Consider the following 22,321-nt stretch of genomic DNA (forward strand, 5'->3'; position numbering starts at 1 on the left):
CATCGTCTAACCAGAAGAAATCCACAGTCATGGAAGACATCTTTATGTCTTCATAGATTAAACAGTAAAGCAGAAAACGAGTCAGCAGGATTTGGATGTTAACACTCTCTGCTATTATTTGGACTTTACATTTTCCAAAGCAAAGTGAGAAACAGTAGTTTGGATGATGATTGTCATGAAATTGCTCCTTGAAGTATCTTTCAGCTCAAACTCAAGTCGTTAGCTTTGTGCTGCTAACCACGTGATGTGATGGTCAGCAGCACCTGTCGCGTTCAAACCTTGGTGTCCCACATTTCAGGTAATTAAACAACAAGAACAATTCATGTGTTGAATTGATTTCAGGTTGAAAAGACTCCACTTGTCGTTACAGGATACAAACATCAAGACGAGTAAAAGTAAATGTAAAAGTAAATTTTAACTTCATGAGAGAAGAAATTAAACTTTGCATTTTAAAATATCTTCACAAAGAACATTGTGACTTAAAGCGCCTTCACTGTCTGAGTGAACAGAACGCTCTGACATCAAAACCTGCCAAACTCAATATTTGGACACAGTGATTGCACAGTCCGGTCTTTAATCTTGAGGCAGCAGCTGAGTGCGTCGCATCATGTGGAGGATCGACAGTAAAGACTCCATTTACTCCTCTGCAGGGCTTCAGCCCCCCCTCCCAAAAAATCAAGAGGATCCACCAGAGAGCGGAGCGTGATGGAACATCCTGCGTCATGACAGGCCTGGATAAGCATCTTGTGAGAGAAACGCAGACATTCCCACAGAGGTCTCCCCCTCCCCCTCCCCTCCCCCTCCTTCCCTTCAAAACCCACCCCGGAGTAAAACTAAATAAACCATCCTTGGCTTGGCAGACACGACACAGGCTGGCAGTAACTTTAGCCGTTACCCCCGCTGACTCTGCCAGGACTCTTTAAATAAAGTTTTACCGTGACACTTCAGTCCTCCAGATGTTTTAATGCTTGAAGAGAGCCAAACTGTAAGAAAATATCCGCATAAACACCGTGTGTGTTTTGAGAGAAGGGGGGGGGGGGGGGGGGGGGGGGGTCTTGGATTGTGCTTGTAAGCTGCAGGCCTTGGCCTCTCGATCGTTCACAAGGTTCAACCTGACATTTTGCAGCTTCGTTTATTTCACGCTCGCTCCAAATCTTTCCAATCACCGGAGGGCAGCGTTGCTTCTCAAAGATCGGGCGAGCGTCCCTGCATCAGGGGAAATGAGTCGGCTGGCTGATTTGATCAGCTGAAGCAAATTTACTTCAACCAACCAAGCTAAGAACAAAAGGCGGATCGATTAGTTCATCGTGATCAATATCGTTTGCTCATCGAAACATAAACCCCTATAGTGTAAGATTCATGGCAGCTCGTCATTCTTCTTTGGACTCTTTCACGCTGCTGGGATAAATGGAGATTTTCTCCCGTCCATCGTCGAGTCATTGAAGGCAGCTTTAGCTCGAGCTACGACACCAGAAAGACGTCAGAAGTCGCATGTGATTTACAAGAGTGCAGTGCGAGCTGTAATCGTGTGTGAATGGTGATTTCTTATCTTAATGATTGAGTAAATGAAGAGGGTTTTAATAGAACAGCGTGCACGGTGGGGGATTCAGTCAGGCTCCAGCACACAGCGCTTCTGAAAGATGGCAGGCAGCCAAAAGTGAGACTGTGTGGCGGGGATATGAGTGGTTTAGCAGTCACAAAACCTCTGCCATAATCCTCCTCCTCCCCCAGGGAAACGGTTATTTATAGCCTTATATATTTTTAACCTACTTTCCTCCTGAATAAAAAAATAAATAAAAAAAATTTAAAAAAAAGCAAAAAGAGAGCAGGGGAGAAAAGGGGGAATGCAGCCGCCTGGAGGACTGTGTGGGCAGAACGGAGCGACAAACAGCCACAGAACTTGAATGCAGCGATTACAACACAGCAAAGTCTGTGAAAGACTTCAGTGCACTGATGCCAAGTGAAGGGAAAAGTCACACTAAAGCACACGTGACGGTTTCTAACAAGTCACACGCTGCTCATGAACCAACGCAACTACAGCCATGACTGACACACGCAGTGTGCGCCTTTAGGAATTCTGTTCACCTGTGCAGAGTATTAAAGCAAATCATTAAGGCCCTGTGTCCACCTCGTGGTTTTTTGTTCTTTCCGTGCCAGCATCTTTTTTCAGTTTTCAACGGGGAGAGGACGTTTGCAGAAGAAAAAGGCCGCCTGGATGAAAAGCGCAGCGCCCAGCGTCTTTGCAACAAGCGCCCTCCCGCTTTTGTGCGACCGCTCCGACCTGCTCAGGTTGAAAATATTTCAACTTTTCAAAAAAAGGTGATGTCACCAGGGTTTTTTTCAACAAATCAATCACAAGGTTGAAGGGCCAGTAGTCGTCACCTTGGCAACCAAAAACAATGGTGGAGAAGTTGGTCGATTTAGTTTCATAAGCCGGAGGACTGGAATGAACCGGACTTCATCCAGTAACAACTACCTGACGAGGCGGTGATATTCCCCATATTGTTGTCTCCTCATGTTGTACCCACATCCTCCTCGTTCCGAGGCAGCCATTATGAAGCTCCTCATCCAGGCAAAGTAGGAGGGCAAGACTATCCTGATTAATGCTCATAGTAAAGAGAACAAACAATCTCAAATACAATAAAACATGCAGTAAAAAGTAACGGAGCCATGTTGTTCATACAGCTGCCGTTGTCAACAAACTGTCGTCATGGAGACAAGGCTGACGTGCAGCGTTTTTTCCTCTCAGCAGATAAAACGCTCGTGCGAGCGCTTCCGAGCGCACAGCCAGAGCTTTTCTGCCCGGGAAAAAACGCCAGGTGGACACGGGGCTTAAATGGTTATCTTTTTTTTTTTTTTAAGATTTAAACCTTTCTGATTTCCCAGTGGCGATTTCCAAAGACACAAGACCTCACATGATCAAACGTGACTTCAGAAGGGACTATAACGGCACTCGTGTTGCTCCCATGTTTCCACTCTGAACAGGAACCGGTTATTTTTTCGGTTCGCGGCCATGTTTTTGATTTGTCAAAGTATGTTACATCCAGTTGGTGATTTCTCACGCTCTGATCGCTCTGATTGGCTCTTGCGGGTATTACATGGGCAGCAGTAGAACAATGGTTCTGACACGACACATCTGAACATTATTTGGACAAATCATTGTCACCACAAGCCTTCAATCGATTCCCACAATCCTGATCGTTTGGGCGGGGCCTAAATATCAGGCCTAAAATGTGTAGCCAGCTTTATTGTACAAAACAAAAACACCACAAGAAACATGACTGGAGCACACAGACAACGTCCTTCTGTTTCTTATTATTCAGATTTCACAACCTTGGAAGTGGAAACCCTCTGCTGAACTTCACCTCACCAAACACATCAGGCACAGCTCCATGAAGTTTGTAGACTTCATATTTTGTCATGTAGGGTCAAAAGGTCTGTCAGTTGGACGTGTTCCCAACAACAGATCAATCCAGGACTTTAGTGGCGTTACGCCTGTCATCAGGACGCTGATAGATAAATCAGTGATCGGCCTACACATTTTAAATGAGTGTGCTGACCTGTTTCTTGCGAAGCTTGCAGATCTGCTGCTCCACCATGGTGATCTCCCGGTCCACGCGGTCCATGTTCTGAATCAGCTCCTCCTTGGAGAAGCGAGCCGGCACCAGATCCAAGTCAGGGTCCATATGGACCGGGCTGACAGGGGAGACCGGCTCCAGCTTTCCCATGGAACTTCCACGCTCCTGTTGAAGCACAGCAGAGAGGAAGATTAGGAACATACGTCTTCTCCAACAGTACTTTTATTTGACAGTTCATCAAGAGTCAAACACAGTACGATGGGAGAGGATAGAAGGAAGGAAGTCTCTGGTTTAAACTTCAGCCCTCCTCTGATTGTAAGGTCTGTAAGGTCACTCTACAAGAAAAGGATCCAAACACTCTGTGCATCATTTGGAAGGTAACGCACGGCAATAATTAAGTCCTCTGGGTGATGAGAGCCAGCGTAGTGTCTCCGTGTCACTCGACCACACTAATGAATATGAGGTCACAGCCTCCCTCGCCAGGATTATGCATGCATCTTATTAAGCCCTGGCAGCTGGCTCTGTTTGAGAGACGTTGTTTGAAAAGTGAAATAAAACGCTTTTGGGCTCTGGGGGGGGAATTCAAAGGCCGGTACTACATGTGTGCAGATAGAATCCAAATTGTAATAGTCTGCTGGCAGAACAAGGGAAATGGTGTGTGTGTGTGTGTGTGTGTGTGTGTGTGTGTGTGTGTGTGTGTGTGTGTGTGTGTGTGTGTGTGTGTGTGTGTGTGTGTGTGTGTGTGTGTGTGTGTGTGTGTGTGTGTGTGTGTGTGTGTGTGTGTGTGTGTGTGTGTGTGTGTGTGTGTGTGTGTGCGTGCGCGTCAGTCAAACGACACACAGGGCGGCTCATCAACAGAGCAGTCGCAGCAAGGAGTGATGCATCGAAGCGTTGATCTTTTATGGAGAGTTTTGTACTGCACAGTCGACGCACACACCGTGAAACAGAAAACACTCGTCATTAAACCACTGAAAAAGAACAGCGTGCAACTATTTGACTAATAGTTTAGAGAAATCTCAAAAAAGTGACGTAAACAAAGACTTCATGTTTCCAGTTTTAATCTGAGGAGGGTTCTATCTCGGCCCATCTGGTGACCATAGTGAGACGATTTTCCGCCTGCTCGGACATGATCAGTGACCTGCTCTGATATACACTTGATTTGATCCCCATCTCAGACTGGCACACAATGTCGAGTTTTATGCAAACACTCAATACACAAGCTAACACGGCAGCACAGTGGGTGGACATGAGGCGGCTGTCAAGAGATGAAAACACATCTATGATAATTATTGACGTAGGGCTGAACTGACCACTGTCTACAGTCTGTGTTCACTCTGCATGTCAAAATGTACGGGCTACAGGGGGCGCTGCTGCACAAACCACGACACGCCACTACAGGCAGACCCGGTGCGGATGTGCCCGCTGATCATTTACTTTTACCGGCTCAACCTACAGCGCTCGCAGCGAAGCGTCAACTCCACTGAACAATGGTGACACCTTAATTATTAAAAAAATATTTACAACAATCATTCAACAAGAGCCGCTTTTCAAAACAAAGACCAGATGATGGTGATCTGAGAGTCGATCAGTGATTATACAAACAATCTTACAACAATGTGCGCTGTGTTTTCAGTCACGAGATGGAGCAGGACTTCATTTGATATTTTGCCCAGGTGTGTGTTTGTGTTTGTGTGTGTGTGTGTGTGTGTGTGTGTGTGTGTGTGTGTGTGTGTGTTTGTGTTTGTGTTTGTGTGTGTGTGTGTGTGTGTGTGTGTGTGTGTGTGTGTGTGTGTGTGTGTGTGTGTGTGTCATCTAACAAGCTGACGAGTCTGGCCAAGCAGCGAGTGACTGAAGTCTGTATGGTCTCATCACAGCAGTAACTGCTGAACGCTCAGGCTTCGTCTCTCCTTCTGTAACTTGATGGTTCAAAATAAAGAAATGTACAATTCTGCATTCACTGCTGTAGTTAATTTGTCTTCTTGTACCAAACTGGAATCCTAAAAAGGAAGACTGAGCCCCCCCAACAGTAGCACCTACTACACCTGCGGCCCAGTGAGAAAAGGTCAAAGGTCAATAGCTAAGCTGCTAGCCTAGCACGGCTTACAGCTTATACGGCCTTGACGAAGCGGGTCACATTTAGAACATACCGTCGCATGTCGTCTCTGGCTGTTCATGTGTCAGGTTTTTCCTTATTTAAATAACCTCCAGTGTATGAGGAAATGTGTTCTGTTTATTGAGCACCAGCCTGTCTAACTGAGTCACGTACTGTGAGGATTCAACACGGGGAAAAAAAAAAAAAAAGCTGTTGACATCTTGTTTTTCAGACTCAAATGTGCACCTTTAAGTTCACAGTGGTCCCTCCTCGTTTTAGACGTCAACCCCGCTTTGAAGCAGAGAACAGCAGGAGCAGGAGGCTTATGAAACAGAAGCACCTTTACAGCTGCTGGGAGGAGTTCAGCTCATAATTAATTGAATACGGCTGTACCACTACAGTGAGTTATTCTATATAGTAATAATTCTGATGCCAGAGATATGTGCCAGGCAAAGTGTTTGACTGCACTCTGCTGAAAAAGCAGGGTCCAGTTTTGAAAATTAAAGACTTTTTTAATGAGTGATACATTTGAATGTGAACGAGAGATAGAAAGGATTAATTTGAAAAATGGAAGGAAAAAAAAAAAAAACATTGCCACTTTAGTCCTGTCCATGTGTAGGTAAAATGTGTCCACAGGGCTTACCTTAAACTGACGGAAAGTGAAAGTTCCTCACAGGAGCTTGAACAGTTTTCATTGCACAAATGATTTGTGTACGTTTTATATTTTGGTAATAAAGTGAAACATTTTAAAGTTTAACTGCAGGCAAGAAGTAGTGATGCACTAAATGTCAGCACTGCTGCGAGTAGTTTTACTTCCTGAACTGAACCTTACCTGTTCCCAAGCAACCTACAAACTCTCCTGCGCGATTACTTTGTTTGTTACCATGGTTACCACGGACCAGCTAATTAGGCAAAAACACTGCAGCGAATCAACTGACAAAAACATGATATGACTCAAGGTCTTCTCGCCTCATGACACAATTATCAACTTTTTAAAAAAAAACGCCAACACGAATTCCTCCGTGATAATCTAATACTTCCTTTGACGGCCAAGATCATCTATTAGGTCTGGCTCCTGTCACGAAGGACACTATGTTAGCTTTCACAGAGCCAGTCACACACACTTACAACAGTGGTCTGATCAGGATTTATTCAACCGTGTCTCATGTCGAGAAGTTTGACTCTTCTGACTCATATAAAGCTAATACTGCTTCATTCATGATTTTTAACAGTGACCAAGTAATGCCTGGTTCACACGGCAGGATAATCACGCCGATTTTGGCCCCGATTCTCCCCTTCCGATAATCTTAAGGACGCCCCGATCATCATAAAATAATCTTATAAGATCATCCTGCCGTGTGTGGTGTGTTCAGAACGTTCTCGTCTGGTCGGAAGAATGTCGGGACCGCTCCGATCTCAAATCGGGGATATTCAACATGTTGGATCGTTTTGGCCCGATCTCTCATCATGTGTGGTGTTCCCCGAGGAGAAACAAGCACGAGCCTGTTGACTGTGACGCGTAGCCAATCAGAAAGCGAGGTGACTTATTAGCGAAAACACCGGTAGCAAAACAACTGCTACTCACCTCCATATCAACATGTAGCAAGTAGAGTTCATGCTCCCGTTGTCTCCACTCCTTTGACCGACGCCTCTTTTTAAAACGTGTTTTTTCAGATAAAAACAGCACAAACGATCCCTATAACATCCTCTTTGTCCGTTTGTTGACTCTGGAATCACGTTTGATCGAGAGGTTTTGCGAGATTTCCAGTCTGATCGGGGGACGTTCGCGAGTGAAATCGGTTCGTGTGTGGTGTGTTGATGTTGCCGTGTGGCCGCACACCACACACTGTACGACCGAAACTGTAAAACCTCCGATTATTTATCGCCGTGTGTGTGGTCTCTAAAGTTTGGGAAATCTGCCGACAATTTTAAAATCCTGCCGTGTGAACCGGCCTTAAGCCAATTCTCTTCCTCTGCTGTGAGTTTGCACCTCATTCCCTTTCTTACCACTAAGGGTCAGATCAGGCTCATTGCACGGTGCTCACAGTATCTAAATGTTGCTTTTGTCCTTCTGTGATTCATTGTCAGTGAGTCATAACACAAGCACAAGCTTTGTCTGATACTACTGGCCTGTACTCCCTCTTTTCCTGTTGCTCTTTGTCTCTTACTCCTCCCTTTCCCTTTTCTGCGTTCACCCTTCGCCTCATTCTCCGATGCAGCTCCCCCCCCCTCTCTCTCTCTCTCTCTCTCTCTCTCCCTTCTATCTCTCCGTGCACTTGTTCCATGCAGTGATTGCATCTGACATGTCTTATATAATGGGTTTACAGCCCGCTGTGCTCGGAGGGGAATTACTGGCATTCCTGAATATTTCCCTACTAGCTTAAAAGTCAATGTTTTTTTCTCTTTTTTTTCCTGTACCCTCTGTTATTGGTATATCTATTTACCATTCCTTGGCTGTCTGCCTCCCCTGGCAGTTTGACGCACTCTGTGTGATGCCTCCCCATCAGTGCTTCTACACTGCAAGCAAGTCCTTTTGATGTGCAGCTCACACAATTTCATCCTCAGTCTTTAGAAATCTAGGTCAGCTCCATTATTTATTAATTGCTGTTTCACAACTCCCTTAGTCTTCCCACTGCTGCTCACAGGGCTCCAGCTCCGACAAAGCAGAGGCTCGTGTCTACTACTTCTGCTGCAGCAGGTCTAATAATAATAACAATAATAATGTGTGGGGCTCTGAAGGAGGCTGCCAGGATTAATCAGCCACAATAAGTGGTCAACATATCTTTATCTGTAATTAGTGACGGAACAGAAATAAAGCGGTGCTTAAAGGTAGAGTCGGTGGCATTGTTCACTGCAGCGTGTGACGTGAGGGATGTAACGGTAATGTCATTTTCACGATATCACGAGTTTAAAAGTGTCTCAATACGCTATGAAACGGCAGGTGGAGCAGAGCGGATGGAAATGGTAAACTACAGAGACCATCGTCCCATGCCGCAATCATCCGCTCGCTGCCTCCGTGTAAGGGAAATGGTCGACCTGGAATGGAGACCTTTTTTTTTTTTTTTTTTGCAATTTTAGATGCGACAGAAGCTTTTAAATGTGACGTGTGAAGGCATTTCAGTTTCCCCGAGTCAAGAAATGAGAAGGTGAGCAAACAAACGGACACGGTCAGACTGCAGTACTCACATGTCGGGGGATGAAAGTAATATGAGAAGCGAACTTTGTAGAAGTCTAGATTTTATTTTTGAGGAAAAAGCCTCTGACTCTGTTAAATCCTCGTCTTTATTAAACAAGTCAAAGTTACTTTTGCTTTGTTTTATTGTATGCTACTTTTATGTCTGAATAAATATATACTACTATACTACTATATACTACTATACACATTATATCTGATGTTGTGATGTTTCATAATAAGAGCGTCTTGCTGTATATCACTAATGTCACAAAGTGATACTGTGATATTATCATTGTATCACACATGCTGTTTCATAGCGTGGACACAAACATCATACTCTGTATTTTACAGGACTACTGACCTTTGCCATATCGTCAGCCCCTCCCAGAGGCAGCGGCAGCCGGTGGGATGAAGGCCTCATCAAAGACTCTGGTACCATGTCCAAACGAGGCCTTTTGATGTCCGTGTACTCGACCTCTGATTGGCCGCTGTGCTCTGGCAGGTAGAGGTGCTCGTAGCGGATATGCTGCTCTTGTCCTCTGTAACACAAACAACAAGAACGGAAACGTTTGAACATGTACTCATGTGTGATGAACAGCCTTGTTCCGTTGAATGGTCTGAGACCTGAAGAGGTCAAAAATGGTGAGACAAATTTGATCGTCTGAGTGGAAGAGGAGAGTCAGTGTCGAGTTAATTAAAACAGAGAGGCCAAAATGAAATCCCAGTGGGTTGCTGAGTAGTGGGAAAGAAAAGAAACTGTGTAAGGTGACAGCATGAGGTGGAGCGTGTCTTGCCAGGCGGTCTACAGTCGCATATATGAAGGCGAGTGCTTTGTTTGGAAGTGGAGTTCAAAGCTCAACTATGGCGCTCCCTTTACGGGACCCCCAAAACTACAAGTGATCTGGATGGGCGGGAATGTGAATAATTGCACCGACAGCCGTGTTATGGGGGAGGGGGGGGGCAACGCGCTGTAATGTGATCGGATCAGGATCCAGTGTGTGTGGTGCGAGTGTAAACCACACTCAGCAGTTCATCACATTCACTGAACTCACTAGTTTACCGAAGGCCAGCGTGTGAAGTGAAAGGACAGCTCCGGAATTTTAACTGAAACGCTATCGTGTAAAAGGAGGGAAGTGTCCTCTCCGACTGAGCCTGCAGCCAGATGCCACCATGTCCGTGACTTTGCAGCCTGTGTTCAAATGGAAGAGAGAAAACACAGCCATAATTGCTGTTTCCAGACCCACAACAGTCCTGTGTGTGGTACCCGTATACACCGAGACCTGTTCTCTGCACAGCTGGTGGCGTGGCGCTACAATCACGACAATCCCCAGAGATTCATGAAGGACATAAATGGCTACTTATGTAACGTGAATAAACATGTTCAAATGTGTCACGGGCAGCGGAGGGAGGACACACGGATTGTTCACGGTTATCCGTGTGATTGCCTTAGTTATACCTTGATCAGATGGTGTTTTGACTGCTTCCCAGAGCACATTTCTCTCATTCATTCAGTCACACACTTCCTCATCTTCATTGAGGGTTGGCACTTACATAATCAGATCATCAAGCACTAGCCCACCCCCACATTACCCCCCCCCCCCTTCCTTTCTTTCTCCCCATCCCTCTTGTGAGCGTGCTAAATAATCTGATCCCCAGCGAGGATTTGTCTGGAGGGTGACAGAAAGAGATATGTGTAAAGATGGTGGACTGGGACAACACAACACCCCCCCCCCCCCCCCCCCCCTCCACCCCGCCTGTTATTTTCTTACTGGTTTTGGCCCCATTAGGACCGAGCAGGGATCATGTGAACCCGATAGCAGCCCGTTATTATAAAAGCACTACGGTGCTTGTGCTGCTGCCAATCTCTGCATAACTCCCCAGAGGAGCAGCTCCACAGCTGTGCACGATACACACACACTGCTAACAGCAAGCTGCAGCACAGCTGGAATGAATGAAACAGAAGAGGGAGGGGCGTCGGGTGGAGTCGACAAACTTCATGCAAAATGGGCTTTGAGCGCTAAACTTTTGTCTTCCTATTGCTGAACAAAAACCACGATAAGTGTTTAAAGCAAACGAGGTATTTACAGCTACATCCTTGAAATAAACTGAGATGAGAAGGTTACACATGGGAATGGTCCGGAAAAGTACTGGATCCTTAGATAGATCACATATTCATAGTTGGGAATTATATGAATGACTCTCTGTGTGTCTAAATGCTCAATAACTGTGAAAAAAACGGCGATGTTTCTTTTTTTCTTCTCAATACAGATCGTACCATGGACTTGTTATAGCAGTATTATCATATTGTGAGATTTTTTTTCTTTTCTTGTTACATTCACTACTAACACTATTGTTATGACTGAAGGCATTTAATAGTAAGTTTATGTCTCTTACTAACAGACAAAAGGGGCGGAGGAGGTGACGAGACACTGTCTGAACTGCATGAATATAAAACACAGCGACGTTTAAACATCCAAAAAGGCGACAGGTGTGTGAACATTTATGGTCATAACTAAAATGTTTGAAAAGGTAAATTGGCTGCCTGGGACCTTTCTTTTTGTAGCTGTGGTTTTAAATCAGGGAGCAACCTGCAAGCATATTTATTGATTGTTTTATTTCGGACATGTGAAGACAACAACAAAATAATAATAAAAAATAATCAACAAAATATATATATGAAAAAGTAACATATATATATAAAAAAATAACATCCAAAAAGGAGTAGTAAGAAGTATAAACATATAGAAACGGATAAAAGATTAACATTCCTGCATCATGACACCCCTGGTGTTAATATTCAGATTGGGGTTTTTTTTTTAACAACTATGCGAATGCTGAGTTCTCAACAGAAGCCCCAAGGATACTCCTTTGATATCCATTAACTTCATTATTCACAGTTCACATATCCATGAGTAGAAGAATCCCAGCTTGTTGCAGTACTGCAGCAGGTTTGTTTGCACTCTGTTGTGGCCTGAAACGACACCCTGTTAAGTGCTTACTCCGCGTTGTTACGCCTGCTATTAAATGTATTCTCTTCCTGTCTCAAGTAGCCGGGGTGATCTCAGACAGATGGGGAGAGGCGGAGTGTCTTCAAGTTAAGAGGGGTATGGAAAAAAAAAAAAAAAAAAAAAAACAGCGACGAGCTTAGTGGCTCACCAATGATTATTCTGTGGTGGTTTTCTGACTTCTAATTAGGGTTCACTGGGAACATTAACTCAACAGCAAAATGTCCTCTTGTCCTTAGTCCAAGACAAGTGAAGAAGAGATGAAGATGTAACCCACATCGCACTTCTCTGACTGCTTGTTTTCTCGCTCAGAATGTGAACAACCCTGAGCCCGCCACAAATGAGGACATGGTGTGCAGAATTACTGAGACTTGTGAAGAAAAGAAAAAAAAAAAGAAAATCTGAGAGCGCAATAGATTGAAGAATCGCCAAGACCAGAATCACGCTGACTGAGAGTGTAGAATAAGGGCTGTAAAACCAGATACTGAGCGCTGTGAAGGAATGTTGAACGCTCGATAGATCTGACTGAAAGACTCACCACCCACGGGCACCTGCCAGCAAGTCAAGTTTATTTCCCAGTCTGCACAAAGAAACTAACTGCTATTTCATATTCACAGTGCAAGTCGACAGGGCATCTATTCTGCAGAAACACCGCCAATGTAGTGACTGTCAAAGGCACCCGGCGATTGAATGAAGCTAATCAGTAGCTGCTTGAACAGTCAGGGTTTCTTTGTGCGTCAACACAGAACCTGATTTTCCGTGGCGTGTGTTGCCAGGGCGAAGCCAAGCGTTGACTGGACCAGCTCAGTGCTTTACAGTGAAGACCCTAATCCCATCTGACTGATATTTAAAGACGCCGACACAACATGCGACGACCACACACTGCTACAGAGTCATTCCACCATCTGCTGTCTGCTGTTATTACTCCATTGTGCTCCCGCAGGCTGAAGGTGCACAAATTGTCTGGCGTATCTTGAAAAGACTGGCGCTGCACTGTACACAACACATCGTACATCTAACAATCTTACAGCTGTTCTCTGAGTTTACTTCTGTGTATGTTTTTAAAACATCTGCCATGACCATAAACTGGGGAGAAGAAAAAAAAAAAAGCAACAACCTTGTGACTTATCCTCTCATCCCTTTGTGCATAATGTTAAATTCATGATCTTCTCATGAATCTTTTATAAATGCTCATCGAGACTCATCCTCCAGGAGCATGGCGAGATAAATAATAAACAGCCTTTGGTAGGTACAAGACGAGGGTCTCCAGAGAGATAATACTACACATACAATGCTTTGGCTGACTTACTATTGGTCTGTTGAAGATGGCGTAACCCTGCGAGCTTCATCGCCCTGCACAGCCGTTTAACACAACATTACAGAGGAACGGCTCGCGGATGCCAATTACATAAGGATTACACTGGGGGAGGGTGAACAGGTGGAGACGTTAGTAGAATGATAGTGCATAAAGATGCAGCCTGGATGACGCTTCCACTGAGCACGCTCTGCTTGGGATTGACAGACACTTCATGGAGACCCCACCACGACATGCCCATTATAAGGTAAAAGATACTGATGGAACGTAACATTGATGCTAAACACTAAATATTTCACTGGAAAAATGTGTGAAATCAAAATGTTTTTTTTTTCCATTTATCCTGATTTTTAATCCAGGAAAGTCCCATTGAAGTTAAAACCCTCTTTTTCAAGGGAGTCCTCACTCACAACATACAGACAGCATTTAAGATGATAATAAAAAACAGCTAAAAGCCATTAAACTTATAAAAAACAGTTAGAAAAATATTGTGCTTTTCATGTTACAGTACCCTGTGTTGTGTTTGCATAGTAAACAAACAATCAAAACACGTCGGCATTTTAAATAGTGGCCATTTCTTGAGAGGAGAGGAGACCGTGAGTTTGATGCACCTACCTCTCATTTCCAGGCTGAAACTCTGAAAGCAAAGACGGCCGACGGCGGTGGGGTTGTGCCAGGTGAGAGCTGTAGTCCCTGGCATGATGAGAGTGGTAGTCAATCAGTCCCACTTCCTGGAAAAAAACAAACCATGAGAAGTTGTCAGTGGGGAACAAGATATCCTATTTTAACCCGTCGTCTAAAAATGGATTTAAAAAAAAAAAAAATCTATTTATAAATCGGAGAAAAAAAAAAATCATTTTCAACATTTCTATGTCCTGCCTTTTTTCTCATGTAATACACAGTCCTTTTCATTCCAGCTCTCTTTTCTCCCTCTGCTTCCAATTGTGTCTCCCACAAGTGGGGAAACCCATGCAGCCGCTATAACTGTGTGTGTTTGCCAATCAGGGATTGTGGGACACAGCCTGTCAACCTTCATCTCCTGCTGAATGTGATGATAAGAGAGAGGAAGGATTAACTACAGGTGCAGCTTTGGGGATCCTGAGGGGGGGTAAGCCTTCACTTCTACCGCCAAACAAGAACAAAAAAAAAAGAGACCTGTGAACACTGGCGGTCTCTGAATGAACTTGTGCATCAGCTGGAGGCCTCTTCTTTGAAGCACAGACAGCCCTGGTACGTAGAGGAACATAATCTTGATAATTAGGTGATAAAAATAACGGGAAAGGCCTTAATGCGAGTCCATGACAACAACATGAACTTTCAACTCAAACACCTAATGAGGGAACAGTGTTTTGTGCACAACACTGCAACCTGGGAATGTTTCTGTTGTTAAAACATCAGCAGGGACCCCCGGGGTCACGCTCACTGCAGTGGTTCACAGTAATGCCACGTTTACACAACATCCAAAAAGTACATATTGTTGATGGCAGGAGAATCTCTTAAAAAAATAAAATAAAATCTCAGGCACGAGAGGTGGTTGCCGTTGAAGGGTCCTTACCGTGTGTGCCCGTTGCAGCTGCAGTGGTAGAGTGGCGGGGTTTGGCAGGTGCCGTGTATCCACAGTCCTCCGGCCCGGCGGTACGGACTGAGGATGAGAGGACATGCTGGCACAGCCGCTTCCTCTAAAGGCCGGAAGTGGGTGTGGATCCGGAGGAGATGCCGGGCATCATCAGCTGTTTCTCTTAGCCTGCAACCTGTAGAGGACAGAAAGGCATGAGTAGAAGAAGCACATTTGACAGCTTTGATATCTGTATAGAACGATGTATAAAACTGTAAGTAACATGTGTACCTGCTGCACAGAAACAACGGGCTAACACTAGTAATAGATGAAGCTGTGCATGTCTGTCTTCCCAGAGTGATATCACCTCCCTCACACAGCTGCTCCCCCCTACATCACGCTGAGTAAAGGGACGAGCGCCCCTGCACCTGCTAAGCTGAACTGCTCCTCCGTCGCTGACTGAATGGCCCACTGTCCTCACACTTAACACACTACACACACCAGCCAAGTCAAGCCGCTGGCCTGCAAACCAAAAATACTCTGGGTCTAATGGGGCTTTAGAGCAAACAAAAATAACTCATTGAGACTTAGACCTTGAGAGTCCTGCACTAGATCTCAATTCCAGCTGACGTTATGCAAACCAGAGTGGTCTTAACAAGGAGGGGGTCAAATATGAATCTGGATGATAAATGAGTCATATCAGGTGCACGCTAAGGTGTAGGATCACTAAATAAACTGAAGATGGAAATGTATGCATCACCATAAGAAACTTTAGCTTTACATGTCTTAAGAGTACTCCAGTTCTTTCAAAGAAATGGTAAGTTGACTCCGCATCCAGTTAATCGTAGCTACCTTGTCAACAATTCACACACCCGCTCCTCGCTCATTTTTGTTTCTTTGTCGAGATAGTAGCTTGTAACGCGTCTGTAGAAACACCATGAGCGTGCCAAAGCACTTTGGTTTCACAAAGTTTGACCGTCTGAGATCATGAGTTTAATTAAACACCAGGATCTGAAACGGCACATGTATTTGTTTCAAAGGGGAAAACAGCTTTAAAATCAACTGTGCAAATAAAACTCATGTCTTGTATGTTAATTATATGAATGTGTGGTCGCTCAGTGTTCGATGTTTAAAACCGCAATTATATCAGATCATGACTCAAGTCAACTATCATGATAATATCTTATCATGACTCAACTATCATGATAATATCTTATCATGACTCAACTATCATGATAATATCTTATCATGACTCAACTATCATGATAATATATTATCATGACTCAACTATCATGATAATATCTTATCATGACTCAACTATCATGATAATATATTATCATGACTCAACTATCATGATAATATCTTATCATGACTCAACTATCATGATAATATATTATCATGACTCAACTATCATGATAATATATTATCATGACTCAACTATCATGATAATATCTTATCATGACTCAACTATCATGATAATATATTATCATGACTCAACTATCATGATAATATCTTATCATGACTCAACTATCATGATAATATATTATCATGACTCAACTATCATGATAATATCTTATCATGACTCAACTATCATGATAATATATTATCATGACTCAACTATCATGATAATATCTTATCATGACTCAACTATCATGATAATATCTTATCGTGACTCAAGTCAACTATCATGATAATATCTTATCATGACTCAACTATCATGATAATATCTTATCATGACTCAACTATCATGATAATATATTATCATGACTCAACTATCATGATAATATCTTATCATGACTCAACTATCATGATAATATCTTATCGTGACTCAAGTCAACTATCATGATAATATCTTATCATGACTCAACTATCATGATAATATCTTATCATGACTCAACTATCATTATAACATATCATGACTCAACTATCATGATAATATCTTATTATGACTCAACTATCATGATAACATATCATGACTCAACTATCATGATAATATCTTATCGTGACTCAAGTATCATGATAACATATCATGACTCAACTATCATGATAACATATCATGACTCAACTATCATGATAATATCTTATTATGACTCAACTATCATGATAACATATCATGACTCAACTATCATGATAATATCTTATTATGACTCAAGTATCATGATAACATATCATGACTCAACTATCATGATAATATCTTATTATGACTCAAGTATCATGATAACATATGACTCAACTATCATGATAATATATCATGACTCAACAATCATGATAATATCTTATCATGACTCAACATTTTGGCAGACAAAGAAAACATGGGCTCTAAACATGGCACTGGTCAAAATGAAGACACGATTTTTAAGTGCTCTAGTGATCTGTTGCATGAACCCAAAAGCTGTCAGCACCGGGACAAGCAGAAATGTCACAAATACAAAAACAGAGGTTTAACACAAAGCTTAAGTGAAATAAATATAGGTGGAGCTTATTTCCAGATTTAATTATCAAAAAGAGAATGAGAAGATATAAAAGTTTCCATCTGTATCTTAACAATGGATATCTATCAAATAAGAAAACAAGCCTTCAGTGGGGAGCTGTCCTCGATGCTATGAAGGAGGTCATCATATAGTGGAGTAAAGGAAAAGGTCACGTTTACTGGCCTTGGATAAATCATAACATCTGTCAGTCCACATCTGTTGGATTATTTTTTTGTTCGTTTGGATCAGATAACAGAGCACAGAGTTGGAGTTCATTGGCATCGCGTAGTCCTTCATGTCCACAAACCAGGGTAGATCAACAGAAGTCACTGCTGGCTTGGGCACAGTGTACATGAATTATGTTGTGCCTTCTTCTAAGTGAAAGATAAGCTGGTGATAAGGTAGATAACTCCAGGAAGCAATCTACACTTATCAACAAAAACACAGCTTCTTTTTACAGAAGTACTGCATCTAAATGTACCTTTGCACCGTCACACAAAAAAACCGCTGTTAATCCCGAGCCAAAAGTTGGTCTATCAATGACGTAATACTGTAGTTTACTATCACTAATGACAGAGCAGCTGGTGCCGTCAGTTCCTCGTAGAAGTTCTTTGAAATGTCCAATCAAAACAGAGTCAAGTATCATTGGACAGTAATGGCCTCTCCAACCAATCACATTAAACAGATCACAACACCGCCCAGAAGCTACTTTATTTATTGACATGGTTTAATAGTGTGGGGTGCCAGTGTGCCAGTCTCCGTTGTCCGACTCTCGTTGGGACGTTTTTTAGGAGTACAAAGAGAGGCACTATCTGTCCTTCCTTCCTGCTCGACTGTCACAAACACAAAGTGTCACTTGATTTTAGTTATGCAAAGGGCTCTATTGCCAACAGCTGAACATTGCTCTGGCTTTAAGGAACAGAGAAGCTCTGTAAACACTGGCTCAGAGAGGCCATGAGATAGGGAAGCTCTGCTGAAATTCTCACACTGACTCGGGACTTTGTGTTTGTGTCAAGTAGCCAAAACTGCGGCTTCAAATATTTCCAAGTAACCGGGGCATTTTTCATGGTTCGATCTGACAGACCTAGACAAACAAATCAGACGACGGGAAGTGGTTCAAACCTCCAGTAGACCAACCTGGTGGTAAAAGTCTATTTTATAATTGACAAAGCATGCAAATATGTGCAGGGGGGAAAAAAGGGGCGAGCGAGAGAAGGTGAGATAAGCCATCCTCTGTGGAAGCCTCTCTTTGATGAGCGGCCAAGTCCAGAGAGATTTCTCTGAGGAGGACAAAACAAAATCTGAAGGCAGTCACAAGATCTGCTCCGGACAAAAAAAAAAACCTGAATCAAGACTTGAGGGGCCAACACAATGAGAGAGCTTTGACAAACTCTGAAGCGAGGGGGCCTTCCAGACAGGAGGCTAAACACATGCACTGGCACTGCTACAGACACCCACAGGCAAGTCGTTGGCTCGCAGCCAGCACTGCGAATGAACTCGCTCACCTCACTCTTCCACGCTTTTCCTTCTCCCCCCTCTCTCTCTCTCCTCCTGCTTTCGTCTTCTGCACAGAGTAGAGTGGGCCCCAGCTTTTAGCGGGGGCGAGCCAATATTTCATCCTCTTTACCCCTCCCCTCCACATTTTCAGGAATGGCTTGAGGAAATACTAGCGCACAGAGCGCACAGACGGCTTCCCACTTGCCAAGGAGAGCAGGAGGCCGACTTGAAAAACAACGGTTTAATTCTCCTGACATAAACAGCTCATCAAATCTGTCTGCTTCGACTTGGTAGCTTGACACTGAAGCTCTCGTCTCCGAATCAGAACGAGGGACCCAACAGCTTGTAACGGGTTTTTCGTTAGGAGCCTTCGCACAGCTTGGAAAAATGCATGAAGCGAGGGTGACAGTCGGTCTCCAAGAAATAGTTTACAGTTCTTTTCAGCCCATAAAAATATGTTCACCCAGAAAACAATCATATTAGAGCATTGAGCTGTCAGCGACGACTTCTGCGATCATATTGACAGCCAGAGACGAGAAGCTGGCTCGGTGCAAAATGCACGCAGCTGCTGCTACAAGGCAGATGAGTAAATGGGCATAATAATACTTGGTCTGGGAACAACTTGAGAAGTCTTTAAAGCAGAGCCAGAGAGAGCTGAGCTCAGGGGAGGGGGGGAGGGGGGGCTGCTAGGACTCTCAGTCTAGGAATGTGGCACCCTGTCAGGTCTCACAAGAATTTATCTGGAGCCTCTTTAACAAAAGGGCCCCCGGACAAGAAGGCTTTCGTTTGTTTACCCTCCATATCAATATGGATCCACTCAAAAAATCGCCACACATACCTTAGCTTGGAGATTGATTCACACGTGATGTTGATTTTGCGAACAGCGTGGGTGGTCCAGATCAATGCTTTACAACGAGAAGTGATTTAGTGGTGTCTGTTAAATACACTGGCAGACCAAGGTGATGTTTAATGTGGAAACAGCACAGCTTTCGATGCTTTAACGCAACTCTACTTAAAGCGATTTCTCAACTTCATCGCGGCGCTTTGAGCAGCCGCGACACTCACAGACCCTGTGCGTTGTTTTTAACAAGTGATGCTGCACTGCGTGACGACCCCTCCCGCTCCGCCTGCATGCCTGCTCGTCTCTCAGCCTTTGTCTTGCTCCTTCAGGTGCTTGGAGTGGAGTTGTTAAGGGTCACTAGCTGATACCTGCTTAGCGGACTGGGCCCTTTAGAAAAAGCAATAAACTGTTTGATTGATACTGTACTGACTGAGCCTCTCTCTCTCTCTCTCTCTCTCTCTCTCTCTGAGATGGGCCTGTCTCAGACTTTCCTTCCTTTGGTTTGCTGCACTAATCAATGGTGGCGTGCAATCCATACAGACATTATCCAGGGAAATAAGTACTTTAACTGGTCAGTAACTTACAACATTTTAATTTAAGATCAGTATGAAAAAACGTTCACCGTGATATTGACATGAAGAAATGTTGTTATAATAATATAAATTCTCCATATCGTCCACCACTACTTGTCACAAACATCTCACCACCTTCCACTCACCAATACATTTGCAACATGACTCATATCTCACGCTGACAGTATAATCACATTCTTGAGCTATTTGGTATAAGTTTAACAGAACACGTTTGACTGCTTCGTGTGTGTGTGTGTGCGCGTGTGTGCGCGTGTGTGTGTGTGTGCGTGTGTGTGTGTGTGTGTGTGTGTCGCCTCCCGGCCAATCAAATCCTTTCCTTCGACCGGGCACTGGTGTGTGATAACACAGAAACACACAGAGGTTGATACACCTTAGAAGACACCTTGTAGACGCTGTTAACAGCTGCACTTTAAAAGGAGCCAAGACGCCGTATAAAAGGTAGTGAAATGAGTCCTTACACAAGTTCGACATTTTGAAACAAGGCGTGAGGTGATTTTTAATTTAAACCTCTTACCTATACTAAATCACTTACACAAACCGTCTTGTGCAAATGTTGTATACTTCTGTATTTTCAGAGCACAGCTTGAATCTCTTGAACTCCTGCATTAGCTTCAATATCATCTTGTGTTCGTCACACTCCCCCCTCCCAAACTGTCCATCCACATTAAACATGAAAACAAAGCTCTTACAATTAATCCACCAAAGCTTCAGTATTAGAGACCAAAGAGGTCTATTAAGGTCAGGGATCAGAAAGGAGAGTAATCTGAGTGGTAAACAAGCCGTTTGGTAACCACAGTTCCTTAAGACTGATCCAGCAGGATCACTTTTCATTTCCATGTGACCTCAAATGTTTTCTTGTGTTCATCAGAAAGATGGTGTGCTGCAAAGCACTCCATCCACCCAGGGTACCATGCAAAACCCAATACTTTTAGAGTCCATGCAGTAAAGCCTCATTCTGTGGTGCTTTCACTAATCACTAATACAACTTTTCCGATCAGATCAATGGTTGTTTATCATGGATCGGATTTTTTTTTCTTCTTCTGACCCAAAAATAAAAAGCCATCTGTAATATTATTTTTCATATCCTCTGCCTCAACATTCGGTACAATCACTTCTTAGTTCTGTACTTCTCAACAGAACAGGCTACCAACGTCTGTGCACCTCCTCTAGAGACAGAGCTCAAGCTGATGGCTAACTGACTGACTAAATGAACGTGTATGCTAGAGATGCAACAAAACAGTCTCGTACCAGCAAGTAAACACTTCAAACCTCAGCAAGCACCTCAGCAACATACGGTCCTCCCCGAGAGAGAACACCACAGGTTAGCATAATCTCGCTGGCTGGCCCACTAGTAGCTGCTAAAAACGTTAGCTTGTCAGTAACGCATCAGTATCAAATGATCAAAAATCAAAACATGGTTGTTCAAAAGTGACAAATGTATGAAGCTACATTATGTGGGGTCTCATTCATCTCCTCTTTAAAAAGGTTGAATAGGGAAACAGCATCGGGCTACTTCATGTAACGTTAAGTACATCACCACCTTTACCTAAAACGTGATTTTACTAAATGTGGCCTTTTAAGAGAGATTACCAGAGTCTTATTCACTGCATAACACAAAGTGATTGCCCATGGCAGCCGTGTCATTCAAACGTGATCAAATCATTTGTTGTCAAGTGTTAATATATTCATATTAGACCCAATTAGCTTAGCCACTTTTAAGTACTTTCCCCATATAAACGACATTTACATGAGATATTTGAAATATCTTTGACTGTGTATTTTTTTTACACTCTTTTAGTCATATGTTGTGCAAAAGCCTTCGTCCAAATAAACACTGAATAAATATAGATTATTGTGACGCCGCTCACGTAGCCTAGCTGTTTTTAAAGATGAAGGTAAAAGACAAGTATCAGATAGCAAAGGCGGGTTTCGAGTCCCAGACTGATCTCGAGGTGCCAAACAATGGATCCTTTGGATGAGATTACATTTTTTTGAAGTACCCAGATAATAAACAGACTAAACTGTAGAGCTGTGCGCTGAATGAAACTGGTGAAATCTGCCGGGGGAGTTTCCCATCACAGCACATCAGCGTTTCACAATGTCAATCTACCCGTGTTCATTTCACAGTAAAATGTTTAGGTCTTAGATTAATGGAAAGAGACCGAGCACAGAGGGGGGAAAACATCGGCACAACAATCA

The 22,321-nt window shown here is 43.4% G+C and overlaps 1 protein-coding gene across 4 annotated transcripts in view; it reads right to left on the reverse strand.

Moving 5' to 3' along the window:
- Positions 1 to 22,321, reverse strand: part of ncor2 (nuclear receptor corepressor 2) — an 89,178-nt gene that overhangs the window by 54,219 nt on the left and 12,638 nt on the right. For all 4 annotated transcript variants that reach the window (XM_079353782.1, XM_079353783.1, XM_079353784.1 and 1 more), the window contains exons 2-5: positions 14,721 to 14,916; positions 13,781 to 13,896; positions 9,207 to 9,384; positions 3,561 to 3,743 (exon numbers count right to left, since the gene is read on the reverse strand). In XM_079353782.1, the coding sequence (XP_079209908.1) occupies positions 3,561 to 3,743; positions 9,207 to 9,384; positions 13,781 to 13,896; positions 14,721 to 14,825 (582 nt within the window). In that variant the 5' untranslated portion in view covers positions 14,826 to 14,916. The remainder of the gene's footprint in view (positions 1 to 3,560; positions 3,744 to 9,206; positions 9,385 to 13,780; positions 13,897 to 14,720; positions 14,917 to 22,321) is intronic.

The sequence above is a fragment of the Symphodus melops genome (assembly GCF_947650265.1).
Source record: "Symphodus melops genome assembly, chromosome: 1".
In the NCBI taxonomy this organism is placed as follows: Eukaryota; Metazoa; Chordata; class Actinopteri; order Labriformes; family Labridae; genus Symphodus; species Symphodus melops.